This window comes from Mesocricetus auratus, unplaced genomic scaffold (genome assembly GCF_017639785.1).
Source record: "Mesocricetus auratus isolate SY011 unplaced genomic scaffold, BCM_Maur_2.0 Super-Scaffold_15014, whole genome shotgun sequence".
Taxonomy (NCBI): domain Eukaryota; kingdom Metazoa; phylum Chordata; class Mammalia; order Rodentia; family Cricetidae; genus Mesocricetus; species Mesocricetus auratus.
Window position 1 is genome coordinate 774073 of NW_024429186.1, and position 22938 is coordinate 797010.

The 22938-nt window shown below is 39.5% G+C and overlaps 1 protein-coding gene and 1 long non-coding RNA gene across 2 annotated transcripts in view; one reads left to right on the plus strand and one right to left on the minus strand.

Annotated features, from left to right (window-relative positions):
• Nucleotides 1-395: 395 nt before the first annotated feature.
• LOC110343614 lies at nucleotides 396-12597 on the minus strand. The gene is made up of 3 exons (XR_002385910.1): nucleotides 12429-12597; nucleotides 12023-12127; nucleotides 396-751 (listed from the first exon to the last, which is right to left on the minus strand). It is a non-coding gene; the product is annotated as an uncharacterized LOC110343614 (long non-coding RNA).
• Nucleotides 12598-13968: 1371 nt separating this feature from the next.
• Nucleotides 13969-22938, plus strand: part of Abcb5 (ATP binding cassette subfamily B member 5) — a gene marked incomplete at its 5' end in the record, with an annotated part of 93185 nt that continues 84215 nt past the window's right edge. Inside the window, 2 exons of the mRNA XM_040743387.1 lie at nucleotides 13969-14096; nucleotides 14733-14790. Coding sequence (XP_040599321.1) covers nucleotides 13969-14096; nucleotides 14733-14790 — 186 coding nt within the window. The remainder of the gene's footprint in view (nucleotides 14097-14732; nucleotides 14791-22938) is intronic.

Here is a 22938-nt window from a genome sequence, read left to right on the forward strand (position 1 = left end):
ACAAAATAATGCAGATATTCTTCAAAATGCTGTAAGAATAAATTCCATATGACCCAAAATCTCACTTCTTGGAATATGTATCTTAAGGGTTACACATGAGTGTGTCAAAAATATCACAGTCCCATGTTCACTGAAGTATTACTTGTCAGTCTAACCCGAACCCTAACCTTTGGATCAACCAAAGTGTCTATTAATGGGTAAGTGAATTAAAATGATGTACAGGAGTCATAGTATATCTGTACATGACTCATCATTCCAAAAGAAAAGAACTCTATCATTTTCAGCAACATGACTGAACCTGAAGAACTTTGTGCTGAATAAAATAAGCAAGGCAAAGAAAGACAAAACTCAGCAATGCCATATATATATATATATATACATATATATATTCACAGAAACAGAAAGCAATTAATGTGATTAGCAAGACTGGGGGAGGTAAGTAATGGGCTCAAAGTTGTAGTTAGGTAAAGTTTTCTATGATAATCTGCTGTATATTTGTTAAACTGGATCAAAGGGATTTGAATGTTTTCATCAGAAAGAAATAATGTTTTAGAAGATAAATATGTTTACACTGGTCTGAACATTATACAACGGACACATGTATCAAAACATCTCATGGAGCCAGATATGATGGCACACACCCACAATTCCAGTCCTTAGGATACAGAAGCAGGAAGATTCCTGAAATCAAAGGAGTGTGGAAGTGAGAGGACCACTTTCAGAAGTTGTTTCTTTTCTTCCACTGTGGAATCTGGGGATCAAATTCACATTGTTAGATTTTTTTAACTGCAGAGCCATCTTGTTGGCACTTTACAGTTCTTATGCAGCAGTTAATAAAACAGATCTCCAATGTTCTCACCACACACACACAGACACACAAAAGTGACAGATGAGTTAGTTAACATGATTGCAGTCACTTCACAATGTATATGTTCATTCAATCATCATGTTAAGTACATGTAATTGCATTTGTCAATTATATCTCTAAAAAGGGATTGCAAAGAAATTCATTAAAGTGTTGAAAATTAGGAATTCACAGACAAAAACTGAACATTCTGGCTGAGGTGGAAATAGAAAAATTGGATGCCCTACAGGTAAAGTAGACTAATAGCCACTATATGCTGGAGAGCCCAGGCCTAGGTGAGGAACAAAGAGTCTGAGTGAAAGACAACAAATACAGAAAAGACTAAGTTCGAGTACTTCAGGCTCAAAGAAAGGCGGATATAGCTTATAACAATGTATTTTATGTCTCCAAACAACTACAAGTCAGAAGGTTCCCAACACAAAGAAATGTTAAGTGCCCTAATTTTATCATGTGCATCAATATGTCTATGCAATAAGCATATGTGAAATGATTACACTGCACCCTCTAAATCAGTGGTATTCAACCTTCCTAAAGTTGTGACCTTTTAATACAGGTTTCATTGTTATAAACTGAACATAATTTCAGCCATTGTGATTAATCACAAAAAACAATATGTGATTATATATTATGAACTATTTATTTCTAATTACAAATAAATGAAATTTTGTCTTGAAGCATGGTATAGCATGGGTAACAGCCATAATATAACAACAGTAAGCTACATTGGTACATTTTGTGACAGCAGGTGTAAAGAGCCAATGTCATTGGAAGGTTGAGATTGCTTCTTTCTCATCACATCAGAGATTCTTCGGGTAGTGCTTACAAGAGCGCAACGAAGATCCTCCTCCACATAGATTTGATAAACCAGCAATCTGGAAAACCCTATTTCACAAAGATATGCTGTTGGAAATGGGAGAAGAAGGCACAACACAGCCTCGGACAGAACAGGATAAGACTGCAAACACTTGATCCAGAATTTCGTAAATGACCTTGTAAAGAAATCAGTTCTTGCTGCATCCTTGTTAATGAGTTCAATGAACTCATCTTGTGCTGTCTCAGAGACATCTTCAATTTTGACTGTGAATGGGCTTATGGAAAGTGCAAATGGGGTGTCTGATAGATTTGGAAAATGCAATGGAATTTCATCTGCAAGCATATATAAGAGTTCTTTCACGGAAATTATCATCATAATCCTTTTGTCTGGTTCAAAAAAAAGCAGGTAAGATAGGCAACATGTGAATTCTATTATACAATCTGTTTTTGTTTTTTAAGTTGAAGTTTCATTTGGAATGATGGGATCTTTCAGACAAATCGAGGAATGTTTTATTTTGTCCTCACAGTGATAAATTTAATTCATTCAACATGGCAAAGATGTAATCCAAGTAAGCTGTTTTCTGCAAATCACTTTCATCAATGAAAAGTGCTCTGAACTGCAGTCTTGCTTTCTGATGAAACATTTTGAGTTCATCACGAACCTCAAAAACATGTCTTAAAACTTTTCCTCTCAACAACCATCTCTCTTCAATGTGAAATAGCAGAGCTTTGTTTGTGTGTTCAACTCATAGCACACTTGAGAAAACAGTCGACTGTTTAAAGCGCTAACCTTTATAAAATTGATAGAATTCATGCTTTTCATGACTTCTTGTAACTCTTGTGGCACTGTCCTCATTGCTAATATTTGCCGATGAATCATACAGTAAGTTCCAATGACTTTTGGTGACTCATTCAGTACCCAAAGTTGAAATCCACATCAACATCCTAGCATAGCCACAGCACCATCTGTGTAAACACCACAAACTTTTCCCAAGAGAGCTTATGCTCTTTTAGAAACGGACCAACTGTGTCAAATACATCATGTGCAGTAGTCAGTGTTTCAAGAAGTTTGCAAAAAAGAAACCCATCATTAAAGTTGCCATTATTAATATACCTCACATAAGCTAGTAGCTGTGAACAGCTTGCAATGTCTAGAAATTTCATCCGGCTGGATACTAAATATTGAAATGGAACAGATTTAATTTCCTGGATTTCCTGATCAAGAATATTCTTCTGCAAACAGTGTCGTTAGTTAAGGAAATTGCACTCAAGTGTCTAACAAATCTGTCCCTGATTGTAACTTGAACAATATCTTTGGCTGCTGGCAACAGAAAATCTTCAGCAATGGTGTGAGGTTTCAGAGCCCAGTGACTCTGAGTTTCCTCCAAACATGAGGCTTTAATACATGCTACATCTTGTTTATGTTATTATCTACCAGTGTCAAGTCTGGCTTTCTTGAGTCCTTCAGCTTTGCTTCTAAAACAGTTGGTATCTTTGCCAGCAAAGCTTGTATCTTTGCCAGCAAATCTCAGATGTTGTTATCAAAATGCTGTTTTAGTTTGTTTGGCTTCGCCGATTCGGCTGATAGAAAAAAAAATCCTCACTATACTTTCTTAACATTCTTCTCTACACGATCCACTGTCATGGGATGGTTTTCCAATTAAAATAGTTTATAACAATACTTTTAACAACACAAAAGATGATACATGAGCCAGGTATTGCTGGTGCACACCTTTAATTCCAGCACTTGGGAGACAGAGGCAGGAGGATCTCAGTGAGTTCGAGGTCAGCCTGGTCTACAAAGTGAGTTCCAGGACAGCCAGGACTATTACACAGAGAAACCCTGTCTCAAAAAACAAAACAAAAAGAAAGATAATACATGGAATAGTTCAGTCAATACAATCATTAAAATTCCTTATGATTTTTGTTGTTTTTTTGTTTTTGTTTTTTGATTTTTTTAATACATATTGGAGCCCACAGTATTGACTCTGTTCTGTCCTGACTTAAGGTCAGAGAGTTCAAACCTAGTCTTGCTCCTCAAGACTAAACAACAGGATGCTTGGTCAAAATGTGGCTACTGTATGTTTTGCTCCTAGAGAACTAATAATAGGATATTTGACTTAGGGCATGGTTACTAGATGTTTTGAATATTGAGGAAGTAATTAATCTGCTGGCTTGTTCCTTGTATCATGGTAAACAAGTCTTTTGCCCTCTCCTTTTGGTTGGGGTATATAAGGGCTATGAGAAATAAACTTAGGGTAGTTCCAGTATTCAGTGAAACCCCTCCCGAATCTATCTCTTGTCTTTTGTCTCTTTTCTCAATCCTCACTCCTCTTTTCAGGCACGTTGGAACAGGTTGGCTGATCCCAATACCTGTGTGTGTGTGTGTGTGTGTGTGTGTGTGTGTGTGTGTGTGTACGCATCGCATAATTTTACAATTACCCAATAATTATAATTCATGAAGTGTCATTTTTGTCTCCAATATTGCTACTTTCAACACAGTGGCTGCTCTCTACACATGTGTGACTGTCCACATAAGTACATTATGGTGCCAACTGTGTCACATACACCTGCGTTTGTTTGGGGTGTGTGTGATAGAGTTGGTGTAATGATGTCACCACACCAGGTACTCATTTGAGAGCACATCTGCATATGGGTAGACCCTCCTGGAGATGGATAGAGGAGCAGTGTCTCAGTTCCTAAGACTAAGGAAGTACGTGTTTTCCCATTGTCTTGGAAGACCCCTGTGAAACAGTCACAGGTCACAGATTGAGAATCACTGCTCTAAATACACTGCTCTAAATAAATGGATCATATAGAAACTAAACACTTGCTCCTCCACAGCACTCTTTGCACACGGTTAATAGGTTACACACACCCAGGAGCTATGTACTGGAGGAGGCATCAGAATAACATCAAAAGAATGACCCATGATGGACAATGCCTTGGGGAACCATGAGAGAGGGCCTTTTACCTCAGGTGCATTTTGTCCCCTGAACTGTTCTCTGTCATGATTTCATGCCTCCGGTGACAAACATTTACACTCAATTTATTAGACATTGAATGTTCACTCTTGCTGGATGTCAGAACATAGCTATGGAACCCAATCTTCAATGTACCCTGAATCTGGCTATGGCCTTCTGCCTTGATTTCATGCCTTCCCAGATATAATCTATAGTACAGGCCAGGTATTGTATTTAAATTGGTCTGTCCTGAGAAAGATCTGGGAAAGGATTGTTAATATTTAGTATGTACTTACTAACATTTATTTACACATTTTATCAATGGTTTTCTAAACTCAAATAGCCTTTCTTAGATCACTGCTCTCTGTTTCATTCCTGTATAAAAGTACACTAAAACTGAAGTCTGTCTGCAACACTAGGCTATAGTCTGCCACATTCTTTCAGGTCCTCAGACCCTGGTTCAGCAGAGAAGATCTGCACAGGTCTGGAAAAGTCTGCAAACTGCCTCCATGGTTGCAGAAAATCCCGTTGCACAGATAGATGACTCTAGGAGTGACACATTTAACCATATTATACCTCTACTCCTTAAGCTTATATAACAGAATCAGAATATAAAAGTAAATCCAATCATTCCTTCCACACACATGACTGCTGAGAGTGTATCTCTAGACTGGTACTTTTCAATGGCCACATCTCAATCTGTAAACCAAAGAGCTTCATGCTGACACACATGCTAAGCCAACTTGTACAGTTAACCTGAAAGTCACCTTCCATGATCACAAACCATCCTTCTCTCCAGACTCTCATTGATACCTTTATGCTACCTTCTGACAGTTTAATTATTGAATTTTTACTTTTTAATATTTTCCTTATCCTATGAATCTATAACCTTTTATTTGTCTTGCTCCAAAATATCTATCTTGCTACCACAAAATCAACCATACTGAGTCTGCCTGGCTCTGTCTTGCCCAAGTCCAGGTCTATCATAACATTAGGTTAATTCTATTACGTACAGAAGACTGGTTCCCTCTTGTTCTCAGAAAATTATAATACTTGCCATAAAGATTTGGTTCAATGGCTAGAACAATCTTATCTACCTAACGACTAAACTCATCTCTCAGTTGAAAGACAGTTCACCTTGCATTCCCAAAACTGCCTGTTCTTCCTCCAGGCATCTTCTCTTGGCAAAATCATAGCCAACCTCACAGAATTTACCTCAGATCATCCTAATCTGCAAGCAAAAGAAAGCATTTGAAGCCATGATGTTCTTTCTCAGAGTTCTCAGATGCTAGATTAGTTACTCTTTATACTATTTACATGTAACTTCCTCTCTTACCAGATACACTATTCAGGATTCTATAGACAAAGAGAAAAAGTGGGGATTGGGGGCTGGGGATTGGGGATGATATGTATGTAAAAGAAAGTCAGGTACTTGGTTGTCTTGGATAGGAGTTGAAACTGGGTCACACTCTGCAGTTCAAGCTGGCCTAGAACTTTGTAGAGTAGACTAGGGTAGGCTTGAATTGAACCAGGGGACTTCTGGTAAATCCCAATCATTTACAGAATAACAGCACTTTTCTTTAAACTCTTCCTAAAAGCTGTTACACTTCCTAATCTGTCATCTAACAGCAAAACTACTGATACCCTAAGAAAACAAAATGAGCCAACGCTCCTTATGAATATATCCCACAGCTTGTATCTGAAGTTCCCCCAGAGGTCATGTGTCAAAGACCTGCTGACCACCAAAGTGGGGATAAAGGGCCATCAGGTGTTGGTTGTTATTGGAAGTAAATAAGATCAAATAGTTTATACCCTTGAAGGGATCACTGGGACTCCAGCCTCTTGATCCTTCACCTTTTGATGCCCCTCCTCCCTCTCCTTTCTCCATTTCTTCTCTCAGCCCCCTTGATGACTCTTCTCTCCCCCATCCCCAAAACCAGGAGAAGCAACTTTGCTACGTCATACATCCCCGACATTCTGCCTTTCCACAGGTCTAAAATCAACAGAGCCAATTGATCATGAACTGATGTTTCTGAAATTTTAAGATATACATATCTTTTGACCTTATTTATGTCACATCTATTGGAAGCTAATGCAGTACTTATGCAAAAAATCCTCCAAAACAGTAGCAAAATGTAATAACATATGAAAATGGCTAAATTCCATGAGTGAAATTTAATGCCTACATTATAATCATACTTCAACACAGAAATCAATCAGTGTGATACACAGCATTAATGACCAAGAAACACATAATTATGTCAATTGACACAAAAATAGTGCTTAAAAAAGTTGAACACCATTTTGTAATTCTAAAAAGAGTCAACTATGTCGGAGTAAAAGCATTTCTCAAAAAAAAAAAGATATTCAATGGCCAATAAGTGTTTGACAGTTCCTCAGAACCACTATTTAGGAGGGAAATGAAAAACACAATGAGACCCCACTCACACCTTTTAAGATTACCTTTGCCAGTACCAAAGCATGCCAGATATTGATGAGGATATAAAGAAATGGGAACATCTGCATGTTGCTTCTGCAAACGTAAAATGGTTGGCAAGTCTTCAAAAACACAAACATAGAATATGATCCAACTATTTTACTTCCACATTCATGGAGCAAATGAAAGACCACTCAAATAGAAACTCAAATGAAAGTTTCCACATCAGTATTATTCATAAGAGCCCAGAGGTAGAATATTCACACAGCCGCAGAGGGAATTCAATTCTGATAAACAGCTGAATCGTGAAACATGCTAAGTGAAAAAGAATCAGGCATTGTCAGATCCCATTTCTTTGAGATGACTTAAAGAAGAAAATTCATACAAGTGGAATATATAGTAGAGCTTATCAAATATTGGACAGAGGAAGAGTTAGTACTTGATGGATACACAATTCACTTTGGGAGGATAAACCTGGTTTGCAGATGACTATGCTGGTTACACAACACCACATAGGAACCTGATGTCACTGACCTCGAACTCTGCACTTAAAATGTGAAGGTTATATTATGCGTATTTTGACACAACCAAAAGATTTTAAACTTCTGCATTTCCATTAATGTCTCACATAAAACCTAGCCAGATGATTCGGGGACACACTGAATTATAAGACTATGGTGTGGTTGGAGAAGATGATGTTGTAAGCTCCTGGGGAGAAAACACAGCTTTTGGACACTTGCAACTAATAACTGGTAATTTATAAAGGAATAAGTAAGGCATATAATATATCAAGGCAATACATTTGTAAAGCTAGATTAAATGTTATTGACCATAAGACAAATATGAATAAACAGCAAATACAGAATGACCTCCCAGGGAGCAGTATTGAGGTAATATAATCAGTACCTCACATGGACTGTTACTAAGTTCTATGCTGTTGATGTACTAAAGAAATTACTTTATTCTGCAATTTTAAAAGGTATCCTGGAACTAAGCAACAGAAGTTAGGTGTGCAGTTACTTAAGATTGTTTTCAAAGAGTACTTATTTTACTCAGTGAATTCTCTTTGCTCATGTTGATTCCAATTGCAACACCATGTGAAGAACACCATGTGCTTTGCATAGAAATTTATCACTGATTATATCAGATATTACAGCTGTCTGACCAGAACGCAAGATTGGCTAAGCACAATCATTAAAGTGAAGTTGTTTGTTGAAGAGAAAAACCACACATGAGTTTTGTGTAAATGGAAAACAGATCATGCTCTTACCAAGGTGAGATTTAATATAACTTCTTGTTATGAATGTATAATTTTATTATATAATAGTTTTATGGTGTGTAAATGATATTTACCAACTATTTTATGACTTTTATTTCATTGCTTTTCTTGGGTATATATTAAATTAGAAATGCTACAAAATCACTATGGCAAGTGTCAGTATCTATTATACTCACTTATTGTGAATGACTTTGCATATGTCCTATTTCTTGGTGCTGCATTTCTCTCTGACTCATTGGGAAACAATAATTCATTAAGATTCCTGCTATCTGAAAGCATATTAGCCCAATCATATGCTTTGGTATTGTTTGATTAATTAGTAATTCCACTCTACAGGTTACATCCATATTTCTAGCATCATGTCAATATAAGGTGAAATGCTATATGCACTAACAAATGAGGTTGACCATGAGCATTTTTCATCAATAGTGAAACAACAATTTATGCATACAATGGTGATCTTAGGACAAGCACCACCCAAAGGAAGAATTATGCTGTGCTTAATGCAGGTCTAATGATGAGTAGGTTTTCAAAATATTCTACTTTTCATTACTGTAAATCTACCTACTTGGTAGTTGGCGAAAGAGAAAACTACTCCCTTAGACTGCTAGATATCAAAAAATTTTACAGAGAACCCTGAATATCGGGTAGCTTCAAGTTTTCCCCAGCTAAAATCAAATCAATGGCAGAGTGAGAATGAAATCCAATATTTGGACAACAGTACACTTTTCCATTTTTACTTTATTTCATTCCAGTTCTAAAATTTCCATTAACTCCAACTCTCAGCTAAGAAGGAGGTGAAGGATTCACAAACTCAATGACAAAATGTAACAAGATCAACTGTCTAAGCAGTTCATACAGGAGGGAAGGTTGGGCAATATGAATTTTGGAAGCTTGCTTTAGCAGACTGTTAAAGATGTAAAATGCTGTTGTACGCCAATCAGGTGAAAAAGTTCACCTACTCATGCTGTTATTAAAATCATTACTATTTTATTTCAGAAGACAAAATTATAAATAATATGGCACATTCTGAAAGAGCCGAAAGGATGCAAGAAAGTAATCAGAGACGTGGGTAAGCTTCCACTAAATTCTACAATTTTTCCTGAAATTTCAAACATACATTATCTCTTTCACATTTCACACACACACACACACACACACACACACACACACACACACACACAAATGTTTTATTTTAAATTAACACTCTTGAATTCTGGTGTACTTTAATTTTTTAAATTTTTTTATTTTATATATATTTTTTGGGTTTTTTTTTGAGACAGGGTTTCTCTGTATTGCTTTGGAGGCTGTCCTGGAACTCACTCTGTAGACCAGGCTGGCCTCAAACTCACAGAGATCCACCTGCCTCTGGCTCCAAGTGCTGGGATTAAAGGTGTGCACCACCAACGCCCAGCTTGGTGTACTTTAATATGATTGTTGCACGACTGTTGTCGTGGTTATTACAACTGCTTCCACATTGGTTTCAAGACAGGAACTGTTGATTTAGGACTTCAGATAGCACCTCTTTTGAATTCTTTGTGGCAGAGTATGCAGCAAAGAAAAGATGGCTGTATAATTTCATCTCAGCATTGATGGACCCTTGATACCATGTGGTACATTCATTTTCACTAAACAGATATCTTTGTGCCTATATACAGCATACTGTTTTCTATACCCAGAATGCATTTGTGTAGAGATTCAAAATCGAAAGTTTAAGTCCTATATTCACTTTTGCCTTAACTACAGGCTATATTTGGATACACGCTCTGTATAACTGGAGAGCAACTCCCTAGGTCACACAGTTTGTTAACATAAAATATCCAGAGAAGGATCTCCCACCATTTTGGCAATTTCAAGCATTGAGCACTCCGTCACCACCTACCCTATCCAGCCTACTCAATCACAATGAGTGTAACTTTTATCTCACAAAAAAAAAAAAATGAGACCATGCAGTATTTGTCTTTCTGTGCTTTTTTACCTGGTATAGTGCCCTCTAGAGTCACACCAGTTTTCATATGATATAATTCTTTTCTTTTAAATACTGAGAGGGATGGGATTTGTCTGTACTCTTAATACTAGGAAGCCTGAGGTAGGAGGATCTGGAGGTCAGCCTGGGCTATAAAGTGAACCTCTATCTCAGAGAGCAAGAGTGTGTGTGTGTGTGTGTGTGTGTGAGAGAGAGAGAGAGAGAGAGAGAGAGAGAGAGAGAGAGAGAGAGAGAGAGATGATTTAGTGATTTAGTGTGTGCTACTCTTTCAGAGGACCCAAGTTGGGTTTCCAGCATCCATAACTGCCTGTACTCTGTAACACACTCACACACATTTAAAAACTAAAAATTTAATTAAAAAAAATAAAGAAATAAAGGATGGAATGCTGGTTTAGCAGTTAAGGACATTTCTGTTCTTGCAAAGGAGCCACATTTGGTTTTTAGTACCCACCTGATGATTCACAGCCATATGTAACTCCAGTACCAGAGATTCTGATGTTCTTTTCTGACCTGTGTGGACCCAGGCACCACACATGATACACACACAAATATGCAGACAAGACACGCATACACATTAAATGAGTCTTTAAAGTATGAATAAGTAAACATAGGAGAATAAAGGCTGGCTATTACTGTGCTGTGTATCTACGCCACACATTTGTTATCCATCCATGTACTGGTGGGCATTTCGGTTTTCACGACTATGAATACTCAAGCACTAAACATGGATGTGCAGCAGACAATTCTTCAACACACTGATAATAATTCCTTTCAAGGCATACTTGCAGTGGGATCACTGAGTCACTTGGTTATTCTATTTTTAGTGTGGGGGGCCTTATGTTTATTTTTATTATTTTCAGTTATGTGTATGAGTGTGTGTGTGTGTGTCTGTGTGTGGTGTGTGCAGGTGCCCTGTGGAGGCAAGGGAGATCAGATCCCTCGGAGCTGGAGCCATAACTGGCTCTAAGTCACCCAACGTGGGTACTGGAAACAGGACTCCGGTCCTCTGGAAGAATAGTGCATGCTCCCAACCACTGATCAATCCCTCCAGCCCAGCTATTTGTACTTTTATTATTGTTTTGTTTTGATTTTTGAGATAGGGTATCTCTATGTAGCCATGGGCTGTCCTGAAACTCACAATGTAGACCAGGTTGGCCTGAAACTCAGGGAGATCTGCCTGCCTCTGCCTCCTGAATGCTGGGATTAAAGACATGAGCCACCATGATGGGGCCTTATTTGCAGTTTTTTTAAGACATCCCCATATTATTTTTCACAATGGCTGAATTAATGACTATTATTTAAAATGTAAAACATAAGTATTGGGAACACTTTGGAAGCCAAGAAAAAGTTGCATCACACAGCCATATGCCTTTAATCTCTTGTTGTGGTTGTTATTTCCCTCATCTCGTTGAGCTGCTTTCTTATGCATTGAATGTTCCTTCTTTAATTTCCATGCCATCGATGATGGCAAAAGGGAGTGATGAGGAGACAATTTTGTTTTAGATTTCATTTGAGCACTGCAGCATCACCTGTGGACCAAATAAATGTGACCTTCTGGTCACATTCCATCAGCACCATGATTTTGTAGATGGAAAAATTCAAGTTTTGGATTCTCAACCAAGGTCAATCCCTAGCTGTGTCAACTATAGTCGTTTACTTTGTGGTTCAATTCACTTACCCCTAAAATGGTCACAGCAGTACCGACCTTGTGGGATGTTCATATACAGCCGTAGACCGCAGAAGCGAGAAGGTCAGTAGGGACGTAACAGCAAACATTCGCCACCTCAGAAAGAAAAATAGAGAGGGATGGCAATTTTGCTGGTTATCAGGTGTAACTGAAACTACACAGCTGACTTCACCTCAAGGAGACAAGACAAGGGGATGCAAGGATTTAGCCCGTGGCAAGGATTAAAGGATGGGTTGGATGGTTTTGAAAAGCTGGATTCCTGGAATAAGGGGGTGGGATCTGGCTGCAAAAAATCCGGGCAAGATTCTGACGAGGTAGGCATGGGTCAGTTGACGCTAGAAACAGAAATGTAGGTGCTTTGGGCCAAATAAAATTAACTGCTGAATCACTAACTTACCTCAGCTTGCAGCCAAGCAGAAACCACACGGGCCTGAGAGCAGACGACCTCGCTGCACAACCTGCACATTGGCAGCCCGGTTGTTGAGTTGGAGCCAGCCTGTGACTCCTCTCACTTCTGGTAGAGAGGAAACTGTCGTAAACTGGCGTAAACCCCAGTGAAGGTCAGGGAGTAGGAAATAGTCTCCCTCAAATGGAATTAATCAAGTGACAACAGCTGAGGTCAGTCGAGCAAAAGGGGCTTTCCAGATTCAAAGCACCGGGGTTTTGTGTTTGTTTGTTTGTTTGTTTGTTTGTTTGTTTCATCTATCCTCCTCCGAACACCAGCCAGCAAGTAAAGTAACCATTAACCTGAGGCAGGAGAAGGGACACACAAATTCATCAGTGACAAAAACTGCACAGCTTGTCATCCGTGAAGACTGACAGAGCAGGACATTTCAAAGCCGGAGGGAAGACGTGGGAGGGCGCCTTTGCGGAGACTCGCACTGATCGCGTCTTTAAATGTGTCTTGTGTTTCAGAGTTGTGCGTGTTTGATATGAAGTCAGTGTGCAAAAGTCACCCGTTGCACTCGCTCGGGTGTCCCACAAATGTGAGCTAAGATATTTTCAAAGGGATGACGGAATTCAGAGTGTCCCACGCAACGTACCTAACAGAATTCAGTTGTTGTGCATTGCATTAGAGAAGGCTGGATCTTTTTTTTATTTGTTTTTTGCCATTTCTTGCTTAGTAGGATGCTACTGTAGTGACAGAAACAAGGACAAGTATTAGTGAGGGTGGGAGAAGCAGCAGACTCCTCCTGTGCTGTGGGTGGGAAACCACACGGACTTCCTCAGAACTTAAAAAACAGGGCTAGCAAGACTGGTGCCCTCAGTTCAATCTCTGGATCCAACAGTGGAAGGAAAGAACTCCCAAAAGTTATACACATACACACACACACACACACACACACACACACACACACACACACACACACACTCTCTCTCTCTCTCTCTCTCTCTCTAAATAAATAAATAAATAAATAAAATATCTTTTAATTAAAAACATAAATAGGTGTATGATTTAACAACTCTTTCTGAGCAGGCAAAAATACTGAAATAATATTGAAATTTTCAGATATATTGAATTCATGGTCATAGAAGCATTGGCAGCAATGACCGAAGAATAGAAGAAACCCTAGTGTGTGCTGACTTTTGTTCATTTGCGGCAGCGGCATGCAATGAAACACGAATCACGAGTCAACAAACCCACGTGGAGTTTATTGAAGGGAAAGGGAAAGAGAGAAGGGAGGGTGTTGGCCAACTGGGAGCAGAGAGAAGGAGAGAAGCCGAGAAGAGGGACGGAGAAGGGAGAGCTGGAGAACAGAGAGAGAGAGAGGAGGGGGCAAAAGGAGAGAGAGGAGAGACAGGAGGAAGATGAAGGGAGAGCGCAAGAGGAGAGAGGGAGGGAGATGAAGGGAGAGCGAGAGAACACGTGGAGGTGCTCGCTTAAAAGGGGAAGCTTGCACCTGTGTTCTTACACAGCCCCTTAATGAGAGCCATGATGTGGCCACGCCACACAGGGCCCTTTGAGCTGCCTAAGTATCTGCCTGAATGCTTATGCATGCCCCACCCATTGTCAGCGGGCAAGGTCAGCACAATGCCCGGTTCCAACACCCACTGATTCGAAAAGGTAACAGGACATGGAACATAGCAAGGATGGCAATCTGCCTTAAGATGGGGATGGGAAGTTCTGACGGGCTGCAGCAGGGAGGAAACTCAAAGGTACCCTGCTTAAGTGGCTAATTCCAAAGTGAGCCTTGGAGACATTGTGCCAATCACAAAAAGGGAACGTCTTGTATGATTTCACTTGGATGAGACGTCTAGGGTTGTCAGGTTCACAGCGACACAAGGAGCAGAATGGTGGCTGAGGGAATAGATAAGGGAAGGAGTTCAAGAGGCGCAGGGAATCAGTAGAGCAGGATGAAAAAGAGTTCCGTCTGTAGTGTGAAGGATGAGTTTGGTGCCCTCATTGTCGTTTAAAACGGTTACAACAATGGCATCTGCTGTGTATATTTTAACACAGTTTAAACATTTTTCACTCCAGGCGCATGGATTCATTTCTATACAGAGAGCCACTGCCAACTTCCAATGACTTTCCCTTAAAAAATTTGTAACACCCCGTCATTAACTCGGCTTTTGAAATTTAATAAAGTTATGTAAATTTGCTGCCAAAGGCAATGTTTCACACTTTGGAAAAATGTTCTTTGGAGAATTTTAACAAATTATATTCATACTGTACCTTTTCTGTCTCACACTTGTTTTTCAGACCTCTGCAAGACCAACTGCCAAAAACAGGAAATGGAGCTGTTGGACCTATTGAGATAGTAAGCAAAACCAGGACGCAAGTGTGTGCATTAGAAATTGTGGGAATTGACAGTAGCATATTGGGATGCTTCTATTTGTTTGGTAGTTTACAGCCTCTGTGTGGAAAAAAAAATGGGGAACTAGAAAGAGATGCATCATAGTGACTGTCGTAGTCAGTATCCCGTTGCTGTGAAGAGACACCATAAGCAAGGCAACTCTTAAAAAATAAAGCATTTAATTGGGGGCTTGCTTGCAGTTTCAAACGGTTAGTTCATTTTCTTCATGGCAGGGAGTAAAGCAACAGGAAGCATATCGGCAGGCTGGAGAAGTGGCTGAGAGTTACATCCTGATCCACAAGCAGAGAGAGAGAGAGAGAGAGAGAGAGAGAGAGAGAGAGAGAGAGAGAGAGAGAGGGAGGGAGGGAGGGAGGGAGGGAGGGAGGGAGGGAGGGAGGGAGGGAGGGAGGGAGGGAGGGAGGGAGGGAGGGAGGGAGAGAGGGAGGGAGAGAGGGAGAGAGAGAGAGAGAGAGAGAGAGAGAGATGATCTTCCAAAATGACAACATTAAAACCACCTCAAACTCCGCAGTAAGAGATAAGAAAAACATGCAGTATCTGCACAGCTTTCCAGCAGGCATAAAGTTCTGGATGTGGTGAGTGTAGATGCTACCAGAGATTGCTCAACAGCAGGAACTCATGACATTTGCTATGCTTGCATTGGGGAAAGTTCCAATATATATGCACTAATGTATGATGCTAGTATACAAATCCTTTTTCAAATAACCCCTTTTTTATTTTTTATTTTCTGGGAATATCATATATGCATATAAGGAATTTTGTTGAAATCAACCTCCAATTCCTCTCCTTTAATTTTTCCCATATCCCATATCACCATTGCTCCCTCCCACCCCCATGTACCCTTTTATAACAATCCACTGGTTCCCCTTGGTGTTACCAGTATGTGTATGGATATAGGGCCATCTATTGGAGTGTTGATAACCTCTTAGGGGCATCATCCCTAAAGACAACTAACTCTCCCACTCCCAGAAGCCATCAATTGCCAATGGCCCCTGTTAGGAGTGGGCTTCATGGATCTCTCCTGAATCCATGCTGGGATTCTTGTCTGGCTTGATCCTGTGCAGGTTTTAAGCATGCTGACCCAAACACTGTGAGTTCATGGGTTCTGTAGCCTTTGTCATATCTGTAAAATACTGCCCTCTGGATGTTTCATACTATATCCTTTTAGAGTTTTTCTGATTCCTCTTCTACAATGATTGCTGAGCCTTGGAAGGAGGGAGTACAATAGAGGCATCCTACTTAGAACTAAGCACTCCACAGTCTCTTATTCCTCCATATTGACCAGTGGTAGGTTACTTTATTACCATACACTTTATTTTTTATTACTTTAATTTTAAATAGCTTGTTGTACATGTCAATCCCAGTTTCCTCTCCCTCCCCTCCTCCCACACCTCCCTACCATCCCCCCCCCAGTCTCCCACCCTATCCCCACTTCCTTCCACATAGGGGATATCTAGAGTCTGTCATTTCACTCAGGGAAGGGTCCAGGCACTCCCCTAAGAGTCCAGGATGAGAGAGCATCCCTCTTTGTTTTATGGACACACGGACACACAAAGTCCATTTGTATACCAGGGATAAACACTGATCTACTGCCCAGGGCCCCATAGGTTGCCCAGGCCTTCTCACTGACTCTCACACTCAAGGGGTCTGTATCAGTCCCATGCTGGCCTCCCAGCTGTCGGTCTGGGGTCCAAGAGCTCCCCCTTGTTCAGATCAACTGTCTCTGCTGATTTTGCCAGCCCATTCTTTGCCAATTTGCTCATCGCTCCTCTCTCTCTGTCACTGGGTTCTATGGGTTCAGTTCAGTGTTTAACTGTGGGTGTTTGCCTCTGTTTCCATCAGTCACTGGATGAAGGTTCTAGGATGGCTATAGACATCAAGTTCATTATCAGGAATGGGCATGTGAGGTGGTCTCTGCACTATTGTTTAGCTTGCCAGTTGGTGTCATCCCTTTAGATCACTTGAGGTCTCACTGTAGCCTGATCTGTCTTCTAACCTATGATTCCCTCTTCCCTCTATTCTACCCCCCACTCAACCTTCCTGTTCCCCCATGATCTACTCTCTCTCCCTCTTCTCCCCCTCTCTTCTTCCCAGCTCCCACTCCCCTCCCACTCCTCACCATGTTCCCAATCTGTTCAGAAGATCTTGCCTCATTCCTCTTCTTTGGGGTACCATGAATATCTCTCTTAGGTTCTTTCCTGTTTCCCAGACTCTCTGTCCATGGAAGTGCAGACTGGCACTATCCTGATCCATGTCTAAAATCCATATATGAGTGAGTACATACCATGTTTGTCTTTTTGTGACTGGATTACCTCACTCAGGATGGTTCCTTCTAGTGCCATCCATTTACCTGTGAATTTCAAAATTGCATTGCTTTTTTCTGCTGAGTAATACTCCATTGTGTAAATGTACCACAATTTCTCTATCCACTCTTCAGTTGAGGGACATCTAGGTTGTTCCCAAGTTCTGGCTATTATAAATAATGCTGGTATGAACATAGTGGAGCAGATGTCCTTGTTGTATGAATGTGCATCTTTTGGATATATGCCTAAGAGTGGAATTGCTGGATCTGCAGTAGATTGATTCCCATTTTCCTGAGGAATCTCCATATTGATTAACATAGTGGCTGTACAAGTTGGCACTCCCCCTCTCTCCACATCCTCTCCAGCATAAATTGTCTTCGGTGTTTTTGATTTTAGCCATTCTGACAGGAGTAAGATGGTATTTCAGAGTTGTTTTGATTTGCATTTCCCTGATGGCTAAGGATGTTGAGCGCTTAAGTGTCTCTTGGTCATTTTAGCCTCCTCTATTGAGAATTCTCTATTTAGATCTGTACCCCACATTTTAATTGGATCCTTTGGTGTTTTGGAGACTTGCTTCTTGAGTTCTTTGTAAATTTTGGAGATCAGCCCTCTGTCAGATGTGGGGTTAGTGAATATTTTTTCCCATTCTGTGGACTGCCTTTTTGTCTTGTTGACTGTGTCCTTTGCCTTACAGAAGCTTCTTAGTTTCAGGAGGTCCCATTTGTTAATTGTCGATCTCAGTGCCTGTGCCACTGGTGTTATGTTCAGGAAGCAGTCTACTGTACCAACTCGTTGAAGAGTATCTCCCACTTTCTCTTCTAAGAGTTTCAGTGTGGTTGGATTTATGTTGAGGTCTTTGATCCATTTGGACTTAAAGTTTTGTGCAAGGCAATAGACATGGATCTATCTGCAGTCTTCTGCATGCCAATACCCAGTTATACCAGCACCATTTGTTGAAGATGCTTTCTTTTTTCCATTGTATAGTTTTAGCTTCTTTGTCAAAAACCAAGTGTTCATAGGTGTGTGGGTTAAAAATCAGGGTTTTCAATTCGGTTCCATTGGTCTACCCATCTATTTGTGTGCCAATACCAAGCTGTTTTCAGGACTATAGCTATATAATAGAGCTTGAAGTCAGGTATGGTGATGCCTCCTGAAGTTTCTTTATTTTATAGGGTTGTTTTGGCTATCCTGGGCCTTTTGTTCTTCCATATAAAGTTGATTATTGTTCTTTCAAGGTCTATGAAGAATTGTGCCAGAATTTTGATAGGGATTGCATTGAACCTGTAGACTGCTTTTGGCAAGATTGCCATGTTTACTATGTTGATCCTACTAATCCAAAATCATGGGAGATCTTTCCATTTTCTAGTATCCTCTTTGATTTCTTTCCTTAGAGACTCAAAGTTCTTGATACACAGGTCTTTCACTTCTTTGGTTAACATTAACCCCAGATATTTGATGTTGTTTATGGTTATTGTAAAGGGTGATGTTTCTCTGATTTCTTTCTCAGCCACTTTATCATCTGTATATAATAGGGCCACTGACTTTATTGAGTTAACCTTGTATCCTGACACTTTGCTGAAGGTGTTTATCAGCTCTAGGAGTTCCCTTGCGGAGTTTTTCGGGTCACTTATGTAAACTATCATATCATCTGCAAATAGTGAAAGCTTGAGTTCTTCTTTCCCTATTTGTATCCCCTTGATCTCCTTTTGTTGTCTCATTGCTCTAGCTAGAACTTCAAGTAAAATATTGAAGAGATATGGAGAGAATCGACAGCCTTGTCTTGTTCCTGATTTTAGAGGAAATGCATTGAGTTTCTCTCCATTTAGTTTGATGTTAGCTGTTGTTTTACTGTATATTGCTTTTATTATGTTCAGGTATGTTCCTGTTATCCCTGATCTCTCTAGGACCTTTATCATGAAGGGGTGCTGGATTTTGTCAAAGGCTTTTTCAGCATCTAGTGAGATGATCATGTAGTTTTTCTTTCACAGTTTGTTTATATGGTGGATTACATTGATAGATTTTCTAAGTTGAACCATCCCTGCATTCCTGGAATGAAGCCTACTTGATCATGGTGGATGATTTTTCTGATGTGTTATTGAATCCGATTTGCTAGTATTTTATTGAGTATTTTTGCATTGATGTTCATGAGGGAAATTGGTCTATAGTTCTCTTTCTTAGTTGTGTCTTTGTGTGGTTTGGGTACCAAGGTAATTGTAGCCTCGTAAAAAGAGTTTGGCAGTGAGCCTCCCATTTCTATTGTGTGGAACACTTTGAGGAGTATTGGAATTAGCTCCTCTTTGAATTTCTGGTAGAATTCTGCACTGAAGCCATCTGGGCCTGGGCTTTTTTTTTGGTTGGGAGACTTTTGATGACTGCTTCTATTTCATTAAGGGTTATAGATCTGTTTAGATTGTTTATCTGTTCCTGATTTAGTTTTGGCAAGTGATATCTATTCAAGAAATTGTCCATTTCCTTTACATTTTCAAATTTTGTGAAGTACAGATTTCAAAGTATGCCCTGATGATTCTTTGGATTTCCTCAGTGTCTATTGTTATGTCCTCCTTTTCATTTCTGATTTTGTTAATTAGCATGCTCTCTCTCTGTCTTTTGGTTGTTTATTTTGTTGATTTTCTCAAAGAACCAGCTCTTTGTTTCATTGAGTCTTCTCAATGTTTTCCTGGTTTCTACTTGATTGATTTCAGCTCTCAGTTTGATTATTTCCTGGTGTCTGCTCCTCCTGGGTGAGTTTGCTTCTTTTTGTTCTAGAGCATTCAACTGTGCTATTAATTCTCTAGTGTGACTGTTCTCTATTTTCTTCATGTGGGCACTTAGTGCTATGAACTTTCCTCTCAGCACTGCTTTCAGAGTGTCCCATAAGTTTGGGTATGTTGTGTCTTCTTTCTCATTGAATTCCAGGAAGTCTTTAATTTCTTTTTTTATTTCTTCCTTTACCCAGGGATGGTGCAATTGTGCATTGTTCAATTTCCATGAGTTTGTAGGGTTTCTGCGATTTGTGTTATTGTTGAATTCAAATTTTAATGCATGATGATCTAATAAGATACAGGGGGTTATTCCAATTTTTGTATCTATGAAGGTTTGCTATTATGTGATCAATTTTAGAGAAGGTTCCATGTGGCGCCAAGAAGAAGGTATATCCGTTTGTGTTTGGGTGGAATGTTCTATAGATGTCTGTTAAACCCAGTTGGGTCATAACGTCTATTATTTCTTTTGTTTCTTTGTTAAGTTTCTGTCTGGAGGTCCTCTCTAGCAGTGAGAGCAGAGTGTTGAAGTCTCCTACTACTAGTGTGTGAGATTTTATGTGCAATTTGAGCTTTTGTAATGTTTTTTTCATGAATGCGGGTGCCTTTGTATTTGGGGCATAGATGTTCAAAATTGAGACTTCATCTTGATGGACTTTTCCTTTGATGAATATGAAATGTCCTTCTTCATCTCTTTTGATTGATTTTAATTTGAAGTCTAGTTTGTTAGATATTAGGATTGCTACACCCGCTTGTTTCTTGGGTCCGTTTGATTGGAAAATCTTTTCCCAACCCTTTACTCTGAGGTAATGTCTGTCTTTGACTTTGAGATATGTTTCTTGTATACAACAGAGGATGGGTTCTGTCTTCGTACCCATTCTGCTAGTCTGTGTCTTTTTATAGGCAAGTTGAGGCCATTGACATTGAGGGATATTAATGACCATTGAATGATGATTCTTGTTTGTGCTTGATTTATTGGTAGTGGAGTTATTGTGTGTAGGTTCTCCTCCCTTTTTCTTTTGGTGTTTGGTAAAGTGGGATTATCTATTGCCTGTGTCTTTGTGAGTGTACTTATCTTCTTTGGGTCTAGGTTTTCCTTCCAGCACTTTCTGTAGAGCTGGATTCATGGATACGTATTGTTTAAATCTGGCTTTGTCATGGAATATTTTGTTTTCTCCATCTATGGTAATTGAAAGCTTTGCTGGATATAGTAGTCTGTGCTGGCATCCTTGTTCCCTTATCATTTGTAGGACATCTGTCCAGGATCTTCTGGCTTTCATAGTTTCCATTGAGAAGTCAGGTGTAATTCAGATAGGTCTGCCTTTATATGTTATTTGGCCTTTTTCTTTAGCTGCTCTTAATATTTTCTCTTTATTCCTTGGTTTGATGTTTTGATTAGTATATGGTGAGGTGACTTCTTTTTCTGGTCCAGCCTATTTAGTGTTCTGTAAGATTCTTGTATTTTCATAGGCATATCCTTCTTTAGGTTAGGGAAGTTTTCTTCTATGATTTTGTTGAATATGTTTTCTGTACCTTTGAGCTGTATTTCTTCGCCTTCTTCTATACCTATTATTCTCAGGTTTGGCTTCTTCATGGTGTCCCATATTTCCTGGATATTTTGTGTTAGGGATTTGTTTGTTTTGAGGTTTTCTTTGGTTGACAACTGTATATCCTCTAACGAATCTTCAACACCTGAGATTCTCTCTTCTATCTCTTGTATTCTATTGGTGATACTTGCATCTGTAGTTCCTGATTGTTTACCCAGCTTTTCTATTTCCAGAATCCCCTCGTTCTGTGTTTTCTTTATTGTTTCTATTTCAGCTTTCAATCCTTCAATTGTTTGAGTTGTTTCCTTCATTTGTTTAGTTGTTTTTTCTTGGTACTCTTGAGATTCTTTAAGAGATTTGTTTATTTCTTTAATTTTTTGGCTCACCTTTTCCCCTATTTCATGGATTTTTGTTTGTTTGCTTTTTCTTCTGTTTAAGGGATTTCCTCTTTTCCTCTTTGAGGGTCTCTATCATCTTCATAAAATAATTTTTAAGGTTTCTCTCTTCTGCTTCGTCTATATAGTGCTTTTCAGGTCTTTCTGGCATTGGGTCTCTAGATTCTGGTGGAGTCATGTTGGTCTTTCTATTGCTGAGTGAGCTCTTATTCTGTCTTCTTCCCATCTCTTCTTCCAGTGGGTGCAGGTGGGATCTTTCTGTCTCCACTGGTTTCCTTCTTTCCTGAAGCTGAAGCTGGGGACTTTGAAGCTGAAGCTGGGGTTGCCAGAGGTTGGGTTCTGGAAGGACTGATGTCTTTCCTGTGTGGGCAGGTCCTCTAGATGCCAGGAGCTGAAGCTGGTGTCGCTGGAGGTTGAGATCTGGAAGGACTGATGTCTTTCCTGAAGCTGGAGTCACCCTTACCATACACTTTAAAAGAAGGTTCTCTGATGACAGTTGAGAAATTCACTAATCTGTGGTTATAAATATAGAGCTTGGGGACAATTTAATGCTATGTCCATTTATCAGAATTACACTATTAGGTTCTCCCCTGGAGTCTGAAACCTATCAAGCTATTGGATTTTGCTCAGTCGACAATGCCAGGCATGAGTTACACTCTGTGTAATAGGCCTTAGATCCAATAAGAAAGGGACTGGTTACACCCATGATGTTTGTACCATTAATGCACCATCAGACATATCATGCCAAGCCAGTTGTTTTTCTAGTTCACAGGGTTTACATTTGGGTAAGACTGTTGAACACCAGTAGCTAGAAAAGCACCTTCTAGCACTATGAAAGCTAGTCCAAAGTGATGCAGCTTTCACTGGAACAAAAAGCACTATATATATATATATATATATATATATATATATATATATGTATATATACATATATATGTATGTATGTATGTATATATATACATATATATATATATATATATAGATAGAGAGAGAGAGAGAGAGAGAGAGAGAGCTACCCTACAATAGACTAGTGCCTGGAATTTGGTACTCTTTTCATGCTGTTGGTCATTGACGTCCCATAAACCTCCCC